The sequence below is a fragment of the Ischnura elegans genome, chromosome 8 (genome assembly GCF_921293095.1).
Source record: "Ischnura elegans chromosome 8, ioIscEleg1.1, whole genome shotgun sequence".
Taxonomy (NCBI): Eukaryota; Metazoa; Arthropoda; class Insecta; order Odonata; family Coenagrionidae; genus Ischnura; species Ischnura elegans.
In genome coordinates, this window is record NC_060253.1 from 106,375,484 (window position 1) to 106,394,737 (window position 19,254).

At 41.9% G+C, this 19,254-nt stretch overlaps 1 protein-coding gene across 1 annotated transcript; it reads left to right on the forward strand.

The window, feature by feature from the left end:
• The first annotated feature begins 13,660 nt into the window (after positions 1-13,660).
• LOC124163941 (piggyBac transposable element-derived protein 4-like) lies at positions 13,661-15,593 on the forward strand. Its single transcript, XM_046541060.1, has 2 exons — positions 13,661-13,742; positions 13,844-15,593. The coding sequence occupies exon 2, from the start codon at positions 13,844-13,846 to the stop codon at positions 15,563-15,565; it is 1,722 nt and encodes a 573-aa protein (XP_046397016.1). The 5' UTR covers positions 13,661-13,742; the 3' UTR covers positions 15,566-15,593.
• Positions 15,594-19,254: the final 3,661 nt, after the last annotated feature.

Genomic DNA, 19,254 nt, shown 5'->3' on the forward strand with positions numbered 1-19,254 from the left:
ATGAGAAAGGGAGTTAATGTTTGTTTTAACTGTGTTCCGGGACACGAGGGCTTAGCGGGGAACGAAAAAGCAGACATCTTGGCCAAGGAAGCTGTAAGTGACTAAGAGTACACATCAAGGCTTGCTCCCCTAAGAGCGTCTCTAAGAAAAGCTGTACTTGAGAAGTGGAGGGAGTCGTGGAGGACTCTGAACGATAACAAACTACGAAGCATCAAGGTGACAACGTCAGCTCAAGTAGCTCCTACTTTTTCCAAATATTTTTCTGCTCCTATCGCTAAGGTCACCATTTCCACTCAAACGGATAATAAGGGATTTTTAAAACATTTTAACGGTTTTAGATTGGACGACACTAGTGGCCAACGAGCGATGGTGGAGTGGCGGTTTATGTTCGGGAGGCACTTTACACCTCCCGAATAAATCTTAGCACATCGTTTCAGGCGGTAGTGGTGACGGTCCATGCTCCCGAGGCGACTACGGTGTGCAACGTTTATCTGTCCGAGAGTGCACCTGTCACCCATTTTAACCTGGAATCCCTTGTTCACCAGCTGCCTCAGCCGTTCCTTTTATTTGGAGACGTTAATGCTCACGATCGTTTATGGGAAAGAAGTGCGGAACAGTGCAACCGCGGGGGATGCATTTTATGTAGTTTTATCAATGATCTCAACCTAGTTTTACTCAATAATACAGAGAAAGTCCGTTTTAACTCTTTCAGCGGAGATTTATTCTCCATTGACTTGTGTATTTTGTCGACGAGTTTGGCCAATAAACTCACACTGTCTATACAAAAGGACCTTAGTGAGAGCAATCACTTTCCCCTTTTAATCAGACGGGAGCAAAATTTAAACCCTGATTTTATTAGACCAGGCAGGTGGACTGTCCGGAAAGCCGATTGGCATTGTTTTAGGTCCAATTTCAACTACGTGTGGGACAAAAACTGCAGCGGTGTATCAAACGTGAATCATTTGACTTCCAGCATTATTCAAGCCGCTGAAGTTAGCATACCTCGATCTCGGAGCATCCTTCCTAGAAATGCGGTGCCATGGTGGAGTGAAGCCTGCGCAGAAGCCATTCGAAAACGCAAGGAAGCTCTGCGAATTTTCAATAAGTACCCTACGGAAAATAATCTCTCGCTTTTCGGCGACTGAGAGCGAAAGCGCGTCAGGTGATAAAGGACGCAAAAAGGACTTCTTGCATGATGTTTGTCTCTGGTGTCAACCATAGGACTCCCCTTGCACAGGTATGACGTAAGGTGAGGAGCATATCGGGTAGCAGCCAGCATCTCGGTAAATCCTCCCTTAAAGTCGATGGAAACGTTATCACTTCTCCAGCTGCCACAGGGGACTCATTTGGTCAGGTGAGCAGTGACGAATTTTACGAAGCATCTTTCTCAATCCTTAAGCAACGGCTCGAGAACGTTCCGATTACCTTTTTACGAGCCTCATATGACGGCAGATTACAACATCCCGTTTATCATATGGGAGCTTAAATTGCCATCCATGACTCCCACGATACGTCTCCAGGACCGGACGATATCCACAATGCCTTCCGCCGAAATTTCTCGGAGACGGCGTTGCGGGAAGTCCTTCAAACTTATAATCAGCTCTGGGCCGATGGTGATTTTCCTTCGTCGTGGTGGGAGTCCATCATTGTTCCCATTCCCAAACATGGAAAAGTCCGAGCCGACCCGAATTCTTACCGGCCGATATCTCTGATCAGCTGTCTGTGCAAGGTAATGGTGAGAATGGTAAACGACGTCTCGTTTGGGTAGGTGGAGTGCCGAAAACTTCTCTCCAGTATTCAATGCGGTTTCCGTAGGGGCAGAAGCACTATTTTTATTCTCAGTTCCGCAAGGTTCAGTACTGAGCGTCACGTTATTTGCAATTGCCATTAACGACATCACCGAGTGTGTAAAACCACCGGTGATGGGATCTCTATTCGTAGAAGACCTTGCAATTTTCTGCGCACCGGGTACGCGGGGGAGCCACCTCTGACTATTCGTAGGCTTATTCTGACTGCAACAGTGATGCTATCAGCTATGTTGGAATTTAGTTCTACTTTCATCAAACTTCACATCACATGTGCTTACTTTTTTATGATCTTCTAAGCTCCATAATCTATACCCATTTGGACAATATCCCAAGAGAATACATTTCTTTCCCTTTGTGTCAAACTTACCCTGACACTCAGATGTTAGTTTCTTAACAAAGGCCACGAAACCAAATTTTCTTAGTTTTCTCAGGTTAGGACGGTAGCAGTACCACAGCTCAGCTGGAACCTTATCTCCCTCTATTGCTCTGGTTAGACTACGATTGATTAGATAGACTGCAGTCAATGATGCCTCTATCCAAAAGGTTCTACTCAAATTTGAATCTCTTAACATACAGCGAGCTTTCTCCACTATTTTACGATTTAGCCTTTCTTGCTACACCATTAAGTTCTGGAGTATGGGCAATAGTGGTTTCTCATTGTAATCCTTTATTTCTGAAAAATTCAATCACTTCGCTATTGACTTATTCTGTTCCATTGTCACATCGGAAGTGACATTATTGTTGAAAACCTAGCTGTAGCCATAGCCTCATACTGCTTAATAAGTGCTGGTACATCAGGTACATCCGCTTATTTTATGTAGGTCACCCGTTTTAACCTAGAATCCCTCGTTCGCCAGCTGCCTCAGCCGTTTATTTTACTCGGAGATTTTAGTGCTCACGATCGTCTATGGGGAAGCACTGCAGGACTGCAACCGCAGGGGACGCATTTTATGTAGGTAACATAAGTAGTAGTACTGAGATGTAGGGTGCTCCTGATCTTGTTTTAGTGAATTCCTCGCTGATTCTGATAGTCTTAAATGGACATCGTTTTCTGCTGTAAGTTAATTCTTTTCTTCATCACCATTCGATAATTCTTTAATTTTGATGTTTAATAAGTCGCTTTTTTGACATGTATCTTTAAGTGGCTGGTAGAAATGTAAATCGTTATCTTTTTTTTTAATTTCTGCAAGTCCACTCATTAATAAATATTTTTTCCTCGCAGTGAGGCCCGTAAAAATAAAACATTTTCCAAAGATTTAGACAGAGGAGGATGATATCGATCCAGTCACGGGCATCTGTACAACCGAGACTTCTATGTTCTTGAAAGAAGTCGATCTTTTCAGGAAGTTCAACATGACTTTCATGGCATTAAAGTTAATGCCGGATTAACTTATAGTCGGTGGCCTCACGCCTGGTCCAAACCTCTTTCATCAAGGAGTTGGTAGGCTTCTCTTCTCGATGTCGAGCGATGGCCGAGCCGTACAGGTTTCGTGTTACTACTCCATGCTGTGGAGTGAATGCTGATTGATAATTAACTGCGCTCTGGTCATTAGCGCGCTCGTAACAAGCCTGGTATGCAGGCTCCATGACTGGGAGTTCCTCATATACGTTATGATTGGCTGCTGTTACTACGCCTAATCCACCAGGTGTGTTGGCAGTTACTACGAGTGGCAAATCCGGGAAAGTTGGGGAAATGAATTCCCCTGTCTTTGTCTTCGTGCCACCAAGAGCTCTCAGACCAATAAACAAAGGCTCTGGTACGCAAAGTACCTTGTCAGTGAAGGCTCGTTGCACGTCACCTGCCTCGGCGGTCAGGTCGTGAGCGAGTTGCAGTTTAAACCGTATCACGCCTAGCCAAAACAGGCCGGGTGCGTAAAATCTGAGTGCCTCGCGGTGCCAGCTCCTTTGCGACGGTTTGACCTTTATCATGACGAAGCTCACCGTAGAGTACGTCTACGGTAGCGGTCCATCCTGTAAGAGACGGACTAAAACGTAGCTCCCTAAACTGTAGGATAAACCTGCGTCTGGCTCGAAAGCCGACTCAGAGATTAAGGATTTGTCAGAAGTTTTCACTGTCGATTGCTTTGCCTATACTCTGCAAGTTTTGAAGGAGATGCTAAGTCCTGTTTGAGTACCTCCCGCGGCGCAGCGTTGGGTTTGGGGGCTTTCGGGTTCTTCCTGCTTCCGGATTACGCCTGTGCAGGTGGTCCATATTCGGGGCATGGTTGTTTGTGACGTCGTGCAGTGGTCCCAAATCGAAAAAAGCTGGCCAAAATTAGTTACGCCGTTGTTATTGTGTATATATTTGACCTAAAGGTCTATTGCCATTGTCTTTAATCGGCTTATTCTGAATTTATTACTATTTTTTTATGTATTTGCAATACTTTTATTGTTGCTGCACATTTTGTTTAAAAAATTAATTTTTAACATTGGAATTTGATATTATCCGGGCGATAGTAAACACAAATTATACATCTCATAAAACTGAATAAATTATTTAAAACATACACGTACGAAAATGAGCTGCATTGTTTATTTTTGGAAAATCTTAGAACAACTGATTTTGAATGAACCAAGAGAATATTTTCTATTTTCGCATATGTTTGATCGTATTTGATTCAAGCAATAAGCTAATATTTTTTGGAATATTATATTGTAAGTCTATTATAAATATTATATTGCATTAATTGTTTAAAAATTATTACATCTAATTCTAATAAAGTAGACAATTTTATAGTTCCTTGAAACGCGCCAATGGATTTGGAAGCAATTTTAAACGGGGTTCCTTATTTCACAAGTTTCAACGGAGACATTATTACAATCATTGAAATGTCATAAATAATATTTCATAACTGCTATAACTCAAGTTAAACGCCAAATTTAATGATACGCTTTCAAAAAGGTCTTTACGTGGTGGGGAATCAATTAAACGGGCACATGATTTGGTACGAAAAATGAAATGAGATTTTCCATTCATTTGGGTGTTTTTTAATAGTCAAAAATATAAGTTAACATTTTTCCTAATCTTTTTCAGTCATTTTTACGAAAGAAATTTAAATAAATTCATAATCACTATCCGACAAATCCTCATCCCTGTCGTCATCATTCTGCTCACTCAATTCTTCCAGTATTAATATACTCTTTACCTCGGCTGGTAATTGATATAATTTCCTTCTTTGAACCTTAGAAATACTTGATATCATTGAATTTGAAGTTCGGAGTAATCTTTTAAAACAGGTCTTCATTCGTTGCAAGCGTGGAAAATTTCCTTGCATGGTGCTCCCTGAATCTTCTTATGTCCTTATTCCTCGCCTCCATTGCCTCCTCGGACAAGTGGCCAATAGGAAGGGCAGCTTCTTTAGATGTCCGTTGGAGGAGCAAGTACTGATGTTTCGTGAAATTACCAGAAACGATCATGGAGAGGGCTCCCTCGGGAGTTAGTTGACTTCTCTTCACCTCCTTGGCTCTCCATTTCGATAACACTCGCCGCGCTCTTTATAGAGTGGTTGTTGTCACATCTTTTATTATTTTCGCCACGAACTCATCACCTTTGCTTCGTTAACTCATGAATGCTCTGCTAGCGATGTGCTGGCTCTAATAACTTCCGTTTTCCTTCTCTTAGCCCTTTCTCTGGACTTCTCAAATTGTGTTTTGGTCGACCAATTTCAGCTAACTCTGATGATCGTACAAAAGTAGCAATTTTGATTAACATATTGAATTAAGAAGAATATCACTCTAAACTCATCATAAATTCCGCTTTAAATACTTACCGGATGTACTGGGTAGACGTTTAATTAAAGGCGGAGTAAATTTCAACTTTTCATTTAGCCAATCAGCGAACTTACTTCTAAAAACCTGTCATTTCATTTGCTTTCCTTCCACCGGCGAAGATAATGTGAGAAAAAAACACTTATCAGCAAATTGTTTTCAGGATAACCCCGCACGGGGGGAAGAGGGTGATCCTAAGTCATCGTGACATCGATTTGTTTAACGCCGACGAGGCGCCAAATAAGAAACAAGTCGTCTCATTACAATAATATTTTACCTTCCACCATCTTCCGATTTATATAGTATCAAGGATGAACTCCCTCCTAGCAGCACACACTGGATGAATTTTGCTTTACTCGAGGCGTGGGAGGGGGAGAAGCGAGCGGGGAGGGGACGGGATTTGCCTGCCGTTCTTGTATCCGCGACGCTGCGTGGGCGTTGGAATATTTACTTCGCGGACGCGGACTGAAATAAGGCATTTTGTGGCTAAACGGTGGCAGATACGTCAAAATGCACGACATTTTCGCCCTAAAGGGCAGTAACTCGGCAAAATATATAGGGAATGACCATAAAATATTATATTTTTCGAAATTGGACCCTCCCCCCCTAAATCTCATTTGAGCGGGGGTCAGGGGTTCACCTAGAGGTCTCAAATTTTTCGGGCCTTATTTTTGATCGGTCCCACAACTTTTTTCAATGGGCCAGATGGATTTGAAAAAAATCGATTTTTCCGATCCGCCCTACTCTACAAGTCTTCTTTACAAAAGTTCGAGGATACTCGATTATTTCAAAGATTTTTGATTTTTGTGGAGGACAAAGCTGACTTGTGGAAAAGGTACCTGCCAAGGTGCATTTTCCGAATTCCCAATGGGGTACACATCTTTGACAACTGCCGCGGAATACCAGCATAGCTTCAAGGAAGTAATGCACCGCCACCCCGACTTCATTCCTGTTTACACGGACGGATCGAAGTCGGAGCGTGCGTGCGGGTGTGCAGTGATCTCGTCTCACCATGGAACCCTCAAGGCCAAGCTCAGTCCGCTGTGTAGCGGCTATACGGCAGAACTGTTCGCCATAAAGATGGCTCTGGATGGTATAAAGTGTAGCAACGCGTCCTTTATGGTCTGCAGCGACTCCATGAGCGCCCTGCAGTCCATTTCCAGTTTTTCTCCCGGTCACCCAATCGTCCAGGAAATTCAAAATAGACTACTTTCCCTTGCTCCGAAAAAAGTGAAAATCCGTTTTCTGTGGGTTCCTGGACATGTGGGTATTGCTGGAAATGAGAAGGCCGACTCGGCCGCGAAGGCAGCCAGCGAGGACGACGTTGCTGATTCTGTGCTGGTACCATATGAAGATTTGAAGGCGACCACAAAAAAGATAGCCTTAGAAAAGTGGAAAGAGACTTGGCGCTCTCTTACCGGAAATAAACTGCGCGCAATCAAGTCGGTAATTTCAGCGTGGCCCACGTCTGTCAGGAGGAACCGCAGGGAGGAGGTCGCAATCGCACGATTGAGAATTGGGCACTGCGCTCTGACCCACTCGTACCTCTTCACCGAAGAGAGAATTCCACCCCTATGTGATGTTTGCGACTCTCCCATTACTGTGAGACATCTCCTGACTGAATGTGAGAAATACCGCTCTGTGCGCCATCGGCTGAACATCGGAGGAGACCTAGGGCACATCCTAGGAGACGACCCTGATAGTGTCAGCCGAGTGATAAAGTTTTTAATAGAGACCGGGCTAATTAACAGTGTTTAAATTCCAACCTTTTTATAATTTGACAACCCCTTTTATTTCAAAACTTTTATGAATGTTTAAATGTTTTTTTTTAATGCATCTTTTAAAATTTTTGTTTTTATAGATTGTCTGTGGTGCAAATGACCTTAGTTGTCGAGGCACCCTAAACAAATACTACTACTACTACTACTCGATTATTTCAAGACTCGATCTTCACGCTTGAGGAAACTCACTTTCACGTCTTTCGCTTGGCAAAATCTGAGTAAAACTGAGTTTTAGCAAGAAAATTTCGGGCAAGCGATGTCTAGAAGTAATTTGGGTTTTCCATAGTGTGAGGTTCGCAATGGCATTATCTACATTTTCTAGGAAAATTCCGATTTGAAGAGTGAAAAGGCCTACTCCTTTCATCACCGGTGGCCAAAGTGCAATTCATTACCAGTGTACAGAGAGTGGTGGTTGGGTTTCCCGGTGGGTGCATTAAATAGCTTAGGCCTTTTCGGCAGTCGTCGGCCGTGCATGCGGTTGAGGAGGCCGCTAAGGAGGCGACAGAGGGCAAATGTGCCGCGTGAGGACGAGAACTATTCCGTCTAGCGGAAAGAAAGGGCGGAGTAGCATTTGAGGCATTCTTTTTTTGTTCTGAATGCATTCAAGTTTTTGAGGATTACTATAAGCCCAGCTGCAAACTTTCTTTCCATAAAACACCTTGGCGGAAGAAACCTCCCATTTGTGGAATCAGTCCGTTTCCTGGGGATGAACCTCGACCACAAACTCAGCTGGAAGGAGCACATTAATTCTGTTAAGGTTAACTGTTTGAAGTCTTTGAACATTTTAAAGTTTTTAAGCCTTGGGGAGCAGACCGCACCACCTTAATTTTACCTTAATTTTACTTTGCCGCACACTAGTGCGGTCGAAATTAGACTACGGCTCATTCGTGTATGCGTCCGCTCGTGAGACGTATTTGAAATCACTTAATTCAGTGCAAAACGCAGGTCTGCGACTATGCACTGTGGCGTTTAGGACCAGCCCGATCCCTAGTATCTATACCGACGCAGGTGAGCCGCCTCTATGCTACCGTAGGACCTGGCTGCTTTGTAGCTACGTTTCAAAAATTTTAGCAATGCCGAGTCATCCATGTTATAGTTTACTTTTTAAACCCCGTTTTATTAATGTTTTTAACCGAAGGACTAAAGCAACCAGACCAGTAAGCGTTCGTTTTAACGATTTTATTCGCGGGTGCGATTTCACGCTGCCCCAAGTGTATCCTGTTTCATTCTCGGAACACCCCCCTTTGATCACTCCCACTCCGGTGGTGAATATTCTTTTACGATCTCGACCGAAGTCTTCCACAACTCCCTCGGAGTACCAGCGTTTGTTTGCCATGTTCCGATGGAATCACCCCAACCTTACCCCCGTTTACACTGACGGTTCGAAAGATAACTCTGCTTGTGCATGTGCAGTGTTCTCCCCTATCCACGGGAACATCAGAGCAAAGCTTCACCCGATGTGCAGTGTGTACACGGCGGAGCTTTATGCCATAAGGACAGCTCTTGAAGCCCTAGGTGACTACGGCGGTTCGTTTGTCATATGCAGTGACTCCCTGAGCTCGCTACAAGCCATCTCTGGCTTCTCACCCGTGACCCGATCGTGCAAGAAATACACTCCCTGCTGCTGACCCTTACGAGAAAGGGTTTTAATATACGTTTTCTGTGGGTACCGGGACATGAGGGGATAGCTGGGAATGGGATAGTAGACGCTATGGCCAAGGAAGCTCTGAGTGACGAAGAGTTGGCAGCTTTTTTCGATTTGGGATCACTGTGCGTCGTTTGTTAATCTTCCGCTGTAAAGGCCTTTATGTGCTGTAAACTGGAAAGTTAGAAATAAATAAAAATAAGAGGCCGAAAGAAAATGATAAATTTTAGCCTATTCGCACGGCATTCCAAATGGACAGAGATATTTCCTAAAGTCCCTGGACCTGAAATGGTGGTTGATGAAATGTTATCATTGTTTCGAGGAAGCTGTCCATTCAAAGTTTTCATGAAAGAAACACCATAAAGCATGGAATTCTTATAAGAATGCTAACCTACTGCGAGGAGAGGTGTGTCTTCGACATGGAAGTTTTTGGCGGAAAAAATAATAAAACATCTACAAGCAGAGGTCCCAAAGAATTTGTGAGACGCCAGGTGGTCCCAATGGGGAACTTCGGGTGAAACATGTCAATACTATAAGTCTATGGTGATAGTAGTAGGATTTGATAGAGATTTTCGATTGACTGTGGTGGCAACTATGCAAAGTCATAGAAAACATATTTCTGAAGGCCTCGCAGCAACAGCTGGTCGGGAGATTTTTTCAAGCTACTTTGCATTTATAGGCCACAGATCTGGAAGTCCACAGGTGACTTTGATACCATACATCACTAGAGAGGCGCCTAAGAACTTTTCACTCGTTTCTCATTCCACCCAGCATGCCGATGGAAATGTCATAATTGTTAAAAATAATTCTGATTTAAATTTGCTCCACTGCAACATCAAAGGTGGACCCCACAGTTCATATCCGTCTTCTTCCGCCAGACCCAGCCTTTCTATTTGGTAAATGTGGACCACAAATAGCTTAGGTATGCCTGCAGTTTCCTCCTTTGTGAGGGAGAGCCATCGCCTCTGAGTTCTCGTGGTTCAGACCTTGGCATCGAAGCGTGGCCAAGATAAGAGCGAAGATTTTCGCGAGAGTACATATGGATGAGCAGAAAAGTAAAATGATTTGGATATTGATTATTTATTTAACACCAAACTGTCAAAATCAACCGTGAAAGTATTAAAAATTAAACATTAAAGTAAATTATTATTCAGTGAGTGGTGCAAAATGGCCTTAGCCGCCGACGCACCCTATAAAAGAAACACTACTACTACTACTTAAAGTGCCCAGCCCTATCGGTGTAGCTGTGAAAAGGGATCACAGACCTCTTCACCTATGGGTCATTTCGATGAATATGACGTCCCGTTTTCTTTTTGCGGCGAACGAGGAAGGCCCTCACCGCCAGTTCCACGATGAGGGCTGCGGTCGCCGTGGTTAGACCGCTGGCCCAGATATACAGGCTGGTGGTGAAGAGTTGTAGTGGAAGGGCCGTCTTCTTCGGCTGCTCCTCACGTCGTGGGCCTACTGCGGCCTCACGTCCCCGATTCAGAGACCTGTCAAGCCAATAGCGAGGGAGCCCTGAAGCGATTGATGTTTCCAGAACGTGACTTAGGGCCGGCTCGAGAGCCATTGCGTCCCTTCTCAGGGCCCAAGCTTGTCCGTAGGCAAGGATCTCTGCGCTGCCGATGCGTAGTCCGTCTGAAATTCCTGCGTGGGTACAATAAGGAGGTGAAATAAGTGGGTATATTTATGAAGCTTATGGTATCAAATACTGGAATGTGCGTAATCATATCTATGTGTGGTTAGGGCTATTTTCACCGAGGTCAATCGTGCTTGTAGCTGAAGTCGATGGAAACAGAGCTCCGTGCCTCACTAGTGGAACGCTATGCAGCGTTAGGTTCAATCAATTTTATGGCATCGATTTTAGGGATCTATTTTATGGGACTTTTTTAAAGAAACTTAGCCTGCTATTCTTAATCTTCGCTTTCCTTTTGCTACGAGCGTTCGGGGCTTAAGTATTGAGTAAATGATGTAAGTTACTCAGTTGAGTGTATTGCTGTACATTAGTATGTTTTGAAGGCAAATAATTTGAAAATTTCTAGACACCTTTTTTAATGACCAGAGTGCATTACTGCTGATATTTTTCTCTACCATGGTGTTTGTAAGTATTCATTAGCACTGATGTATAGTCCGTTCGTGTTTTGCGTGATCATCATATGTTCAACACTTATACGATTAAACACGTTTTCCCCTTTCACTACTGATGGGTCATTGAGGTGGACTTGTTATAAGACGATAGAATAAGTCCCTGGATGCTTCGGACGTGATTTTTACCTTCAGGCAGCATCTTGGGAAGCCTCCATCGGAGGAAGGTGTTCTCAGCTATTAGGGCCACCCTCAAGGCCCTGTTATGACTGGAAGCCTGCGCAAGTAGCTCCACGCAGTCCTCGACCGTCTCCAGAACCGTCATCATCCTGCCCGCCCTTCTGTACACAGGGTCCGTTGAATTGAGGAGACCTCGGACCGCGAACAGTGAGCTCCTTGGTGTCACCATCTCGTACCTTAAGGTAGTCGAGTAATGACACGGGTACATAGTGTCATGTTATCTTTAAATGAGGAGGTTAAATGTAATGTTAAATTAATTGGTGGTCGATTAGATGGAATTGTAAAAATAATGTTTTCCTAAGTATCTGTTTAAATTACTAAATGGGACCTCTTAAGGAATTCAACTTCCCCGGCTGCTTTTTGAAAAATAATATTTTTGTTGGAAAATCTCTAAGTTAACCCTATTATCATGTGTGTGGTGGATACTTTTGGGGTTATTGTCAAAATTTCGGAATCTAAAGTAACATAAAATGGCAGAAGAGGTTACATTTTTGGTATAATTTTTGTTATTTTTAATAGTTTTTTTTTAACCATCAACAAAATGTGTATCATTACCATAACTGTTCTTGATAATGACCTGACGGTCGAAACGCGTCGTACTTTCAGTAATAAACCTGTGGAAAAGTGCCATCTCTGTTATTTTAATACTAATAGGATGCCATTCCACTATATCTCGCCGGCTTCTGTTACTTTTAATATTTTACTTCCCAGACCCTAAATTGTCCTCGAGCATTCTTCGTTACCAAATGAATACGTTTGTGGCAGTTGAGAATCGTTTAATACTAAACAAATCAATTTAAGCGATCCATAGCGAATGAGTAAGTATACTTTGACTGCAAGTACCCATCTAAATATGTCTAAAATCAGATAATGAACTCTTTTTGTGTTTGTGATGCAGAGAGATGGTTCTGAATAATTTGAGGTGGTGTGAGAGGTGGTGGACGCCATCGAAAGTTTTATCTCAGGGCTAAGGAGAATTTATTAAATGCTTTAAATTACGCGTTCAGGAATTATTAGGCTCTCCTTAATTAGATATTTGAAATGGACTTTCGTCACTCACCGGTCGAGCAGCAGATCTTCGAGTGTGGAGGGGTCGTGTGGAGCCACAGGGTTTACAAGTGACGACACGAGCTTGCTCTGGTAGACTGAGGCGAGCACGAAGCATAGCCAGCACCAGCAGAGAAACAGTGGACGCACTGGTCGAATAGCTGTGAATAGATGCGGAGAAATCCCCTGGCCGAGCAGGATAGCTCCTGCGGCCCACAGGCTCTCGGGAAGGAGGCGACATGTTGTCTGAGTGAGAGAAGAAGAATATTTGAATAAGTATATTTTAATAGGAGCGAGGATGACTTCCAGAACGTTGTTCAGCTGAAGGTGTTGCCTTGGAATAACTGACTTGTGAACGCGATTTTTTTGAGATTCTACTGGGGCGAGTCAGCAACTCGAAGTTGGAGTTACTTGCTACTGCGCGTATCCAGAAATAGTGAACAACATGCTTTTCTAGGTGACATATATTTTTTATATAATTAGTGATGTTGTAGCGCTAATGGGAACACTCTTACGTACTTGTAATGTACGTAAGAGCGTTCCCATTCGTGAGTAGACGAGAGGACAGTTACTTGTGGGTTCATACGTACTTCGAATACGATAAATATCTCTAAGATGAATGGTTAACAGGAGCGTTGAACATGGACTAACTACAATGTTACTAAGGAAATTCCAAAACGCACTCTTCAGAACTTTTGAGCAATCCACCCAGTATTTGTGTAGGATGGCAGCTACAAGGGAATTCCGTGGCTAGAAAAAACTGGTATAGATTTAACCCGCCGTGACTCGCGCGGGGTGTCCCAGGCACCCCAGCGTCTTGTTTTGGTTAGAGTTCGTTTCGGGTCTAGTTTTATGGTCTCATCTTTTCAGTAGCTGAGTTTATGGATATTTCCTAGCTGTCCTGGAAAATTGGTTAGTTTCTTTCCGTTTTCGGCCGAGATCAGACGCTTTTGTGAAGACAGTGCGCATCCCGTCGGAGCGAAATTTTCGAGTGTTGGTTTCATGCTTGAATGTGTGCCGTAAACTTTTTTGCGTTTACTTGTTTTTGTGTTCATTGGATCCTCTACTGAATACTGCCGCGAAGTATACTTCGTTCTTTTATTTGGTGAGTCTTTTCACTTACAATTATAAAATTTATCTTATTTTTACAATCATTATTTCGATACCTAATGATTCATTACGTTTTATAAATTTTCAACGCTTATTTCACCATTATTTTTTGTTACTTCATTATTTCAAAGGAGACTATACGCAATATTTCTTTTATTTTTCCATTTAGGGAAGAATTTCATCCCAAAATTCGTATAACTTTTTTCTCTTAGAAGTGATTGCTAGTGGGAAGCTTAGAAATTCTCTAGAGACCTCGAGGTAAGTTCATGTCATTTTCAATTTCTGATAAATGAAAAATTTAAATTTTAGGAATCACTGAAAATCATTCAGAAACTTATATAAACTATATTTTCCCTTAGATGACCTATTTACGATCAGAGAGGGACATAGAAACTGCTCTTCTGCTTTCCAGTGGACTATCCGAAGAGGAAGAATTTGATTCAGACACTGAATTCTCTTCAGCTTCAGCACAGGAATCGGAGCACGACACATGTAGCGATCAGGACATCAGTGATTCAGAGACTGAGTATACAACTGTGACTAACGATAATTTTTTAACGGGCAAAGATCGAGTGACAAAATGGAGTACCTCTGAGCCACGACGTAATGTTCGAACACCAGTTCATAACATTGTATCTCAGGCAGCTGGCTTCAAGGGAAATAAGAATGATATAAATTCTCTGCTAGATTGTTTTGACATAATTTTTGATGAGAACATCTGTCACATAATTGTAAATAGTACAAATATCAAACTTGCAGAAAAGGCGCAAAATTATTCTCGAGAAAGAGATGCTAAGCCAACAGACGAATCTGAAATCAGATGTCTCATTGGTCTGCTTTTTTATTTAGGGGCAAACAAATCAGGTCGCCAGAACTTGAAAGATATGTGGGATCAAGATGGTTTGGGTGTGGAGATATTTAGGGCATCAATGAATTACCAGAGGTTTAAATTGCTGCTTCAATGTCTAAGATTTGATGACATCAGAGACAGAGAAAATAGGAGAAAAACTGATAAATTGGCTCCGATAAGAAAGGTATTTGAAATGTTTATCCGTAAATTTGAACAATTGTACAACATCGGTGAGTTTGCTACAGTAGATAAGCAATTAGTTCCTTTTCGGGATAGATGTTCTTTCCGCCAATATTTACCAAATAAACCCGCAAAGTACGGCATAAAAATATTTGCACTTGTAGATGCTACTGTGTATTACACGCAAAAAATGGAGGTTTACCTAGGTATTCAGCCAGATGGTCCTTTTAGAGTAGACAACAGCCCAAAGGAGGTTGTAAAAAGGATTGTCAGTCCAATTTTGGGAACGGGGAGGAACATTACAGTGGACAATTGGTTCATGAGTGTGCCACTTTTGGAAGATCTACTTCTAAGAAAACTTACTATTGTGGGGACCATTAGGAAGAATAAGGCAGAGCTTCCCCTTGAAATTGTTTTTGTCAAAAATAGAGATGAGTATAGTAGCATTTTTCTCTTCAGGAAAAATATGACTCTTATGTCATATATTCCTAAAAAGAAGAAAAACGTCCTCATGATTTCGAGTATGCACAGCGATATTAGCATTGATCCGACCACAGGTGAGAAAAAAAAACCGGAAATGATATCCTTTTACAACTCTACGAAAGGTGGTGTAGATACGGTAGATGAAATGTGCGCTACCTATAGTGTTGCCAGAAACACAAGGAGATGGCCTATGGTGGTTTTTTATCATTTGATGAATACATTGGGCATCAATGCGTTCGTTATTTTCAGGAACTTACATCCTGAAATTAAGACAAATAGAAGAACATTCCTCCGAGAAATTGCTAAAGGCTTAACAAAACCTTTTATTGCCCAGAGAAGTACACAAAAAATTTTGCCAAAAGAATTTAGGAAAACGTTAGAGAAATACGGAGAGCCATCAATATCGGAGCCACAGGAAAAGCGGAGAAGAGGAAGTGGAAGGTGTGTTATTTGCCCCAGAGCCAAAGACATAAAAACTAAATTGTTTTGTGAAATTTGTGAAAGGAATATGTGTGCATCGCACATGTTGAAAGTATGTAGTGAGTGCTTGGAAAATATTAAAAAATAGTTTTATGAAGGAATTCGTGTAAATGATTTTTTCGTGTCATTCATCAGCCCTTCCAAATGTCAACTGAGGCTATACCAACTTGCTACAATTCGTAAATATTTTTGTCTCATTTTACACATAATAATATCTAAAGTTGATCAAAATGCAACTATTCCAAAGGAGCATATGAATATTGATCAATAATAGCGAGGATTTCGCAGGGAAATTTTTGTGGTAACTATCGTGATGTCTGCATGCACAAAGTAACGAAGACAAATCATGTTTAGAGAAGTAAAAATTCATATTTGAATTGCCAAATGGAGAGCAAACTTCTCTTTTACTGGGATACAGAGACCGCCAGAACAAAAGGATTTATTGCAGGGTAAACCTCTCAGCAAAGAGAGTAGGGAAGACCTTCACCCAGATCCTTTCCGGCCTAAGCCCAAAACATTTCCGAAATCCGAATGACCCTGACTCAGCTGCGTACAAAGGAAAGAGAATCTTTCCCCCTCCGTCTACCGCCGCTTCATTTGTGAAACCTTTTTATTGCTTCCAGTCTTGGGTGCGTAGGGGGGTTTTCACACTTCTTGCTGCGGTATTTGCCATACCCTGTCCTTCCCCAAGCCTGGCGTGAGTCATGACGAAAATTCGAGATAGTCGGTCATAACATGACATACTAGGGCACAATGAATGGCGTGAGTAAGAACCCGTGTAGGGGGTTCTTGTGCGTGAGAAATAAACAACGGAAGGAGTAGTCCAGATTTTCCGATCGTTGGTATAGTCTATCCAAACGGGGAAGGCGGGTAAGAGATTAGGCACCGCTCGAGGTCCAACCATAGCTTCCTACCTGCCATCCGCCAAACAATAGCCGGGGTCTGGTAGACCGCTTTTGCTATAATTAGTCATGAATTGCACTCCACTCTGAAATATTACTGCATATAAATAAGCGTAATTTGTATTTTTTTACAGTTTTGATTTCTACGTGTAATTTCATGAAAAAAGAGTGTAAATAGGACGGAGCTATGTCAAGTAGTTATGCAACACTTAGTGATTTTTTTGCAACCGCTATGTAAGTGTTACATAACTAATGGACGTAGCTCCGTCGTATAGAGACTCTTTCTTCATGAAATTACACGTAGAAATCAAAGATATAATAAAAAATTACATATCACGCTTACTTTATGAGATAATTTTTCCGAGTGGAGTGCGATTCGTGACTCATTATATCGAGCGTGATCGACTGGACCCCGGGTAATTTTTGGCTGACGGCAGGTACGCGGTTATCGTTGGGCCCTCGATCCATGCCAAATCTCTTACCCATCCTTCCTTATTTGAACAGACTACAGGTCCAAACTCGATTTCCGAAAAGATACAGCATTTCCCAGGCAAATATGGAATTTATAGACTAGAAGATTATTCAGAATTTTCCCACTTGAAAGAGCCAGTGATTGAGATAAAATTCTTCAAAAATACTTTTCAGAATCATTATTAACAACTTAGAATACTATTTGATCGTTATAACAAATGTAAAAAACCCTAATCATCAAATAATTTCCATTAGCTCAAAAGCAGGCAAATCGCAAGACTCGCGGCCGGTTTTTCCATCAAATAATCAAAATTCAATTCATATAAAATAATGAAACGAAGTAACGTATAAAATTATTTAGCCAGGTAATGCAATTTGTTAATTTATGTGAAAAAAATTATTTTTGCTTTAATAAGAATACAGCCAATATGTAAGAATGTTTACGAATTGTATCAACGTCCGCATCTTTTGTACTTCAAATTCTTTTGAAAATTAACAAAATTACAACAAAATATTCCTATGCGACAATTATTCATATCAAACAAACAAATATTATCAGGAGTTATGAAAGGATAGGTAAATAGCAAAAATTAAGGCAAAATACAATTAAACAATTGAAAAAAGCGAAAAAAACGAGTGGGGTGTCAGAAACACCCCACGCGAGCTCTCACGTTCGTATTTAGGGCGGAGTCACGGCGGCGAGTCAGTATAGATTTAAGAGATAGGGAAGGAATTTGCGATATTTTGGCCGTGTTGAAAATATGGTTTTCATGATTTAGGAGTGCCATATAGTGATTATTTTGTGTAATTGCGTAGAATATAATTTTTTACTGTCAGGCCGGGCTGCCATTTGCAATACGTAACATGATAGTTCGAAATGTGTTTTTCTCTGTGGGAATTTTTAGGTATTAACGTTATTTTTAAGACATTTTGAAAACATATTCAGCTATACGTTGAGGGTAGCCATGGGCGATGTTTTGTTGAAATTTTGACTGTTTTTTTTTGGCCCGTGGGACGTTGTAGGGATATTAACATGCTCCAGACAAATATTACGTTCCATCGACAGGATCACCTCCCTGGCGTCCCTTTTTCTTTCTTTGTATCAACTATATAGGTGGAGTAGTGGACAGTAAACTTCGGTTAATAGCAGACGACTGGTAGTTTACAGGGATAGGTAGCAATATAGGTGGAGATGAACTAACGAAAAACCTTACTGCAATCCAAGTATGGTGCGATGCATGGCAGCTAGAATTAAATTTTTTTTATGATTTAACGAATTTCTTGTAAAAAATAACTCCCCATAACATAGTTATTTCATTTAAGGTAAACAATTGGAGACGGTAAAATCCGTGAAATATGTCAGAGTTAGACTCTGTCCAAATTTTTTATGTTAAAATTTTTATGTTTGTTACTGCGTCACTATAAATTGGCAGAAATGCTGTATGTGAGCAACTTCTTAAATAAAAAAATAATTATCTACCGTGGGGTAAAAATATTTGGGAAATAAAACGTCAAGCTAATCGTAAATGGGATTCCGTTAAAAAAGTTGTAGGAAAGTGCGACGACAAAAGGAGAGAAATTAGATACTTCTCCCTCATTAGATCTCATTTGGAATACGCTGCCAGTGTTTGGGATCCTCATAAAATAGGCTTAAAAGCAAAGTTAGGAGGTTAGCTAGCCTGTAGAGCTAATGGAATCAGAATGCCATTTTTTCCCCAATCGATCAAGAGACTGTAACGGCAGCGGAATTGTTTATTTGATTGGTAGTGTAGCCTACTAACTTATGTATTCTTTAATGCATGTTGTGGATTGTCATAGTATTTCTAACAGTACGTTTTGAATGTTCTAGCTTCATAGGCAGATTGCCTTCATGAAGTGTTGGCAAGTTTTGCCTTTGCATGAATGTGGAAGTATAAATTGTTAGTATCCGTAACATTTTTATTGCCGTGTGGTGTGCATGTGGGAATCCCCTTGCATGCTGCATTCTGGTGTTTGATCACCCCCTGCCAAACACTCTAAGAGGTGACTCTCCGGGAATAATGCAGATGTAGATCACTTACGTGGAGCATGGCGAGGACGAGGCCAGTGGCTGCCCAAGCGGCGGCCAGGCAGAGCCACACGTTGGCAGAGAAGGGCCCGGCCACGCCGAAGGTTGCCCCGTCGGGGCGATAGTGCAGGAAAGCGAAGGTGTGCGGCTCCCGGTTGAACACCCTCGTGAAGTACACCTGGTTCGTGCGCGCACCCGTGATCGAGATGTCCCCAATGCCGAGGAGGAGTTCGTTCGACGTGGAGGACGAGATGACGTCGATCATGTCGTCCCAGAGGCTGGCGTCGATTGGCGGAGAAGAGATCTTGCCTCCGTCCTGCTCCGTCTCATCGACCTGGCAACTGCCGCTGAACTCCA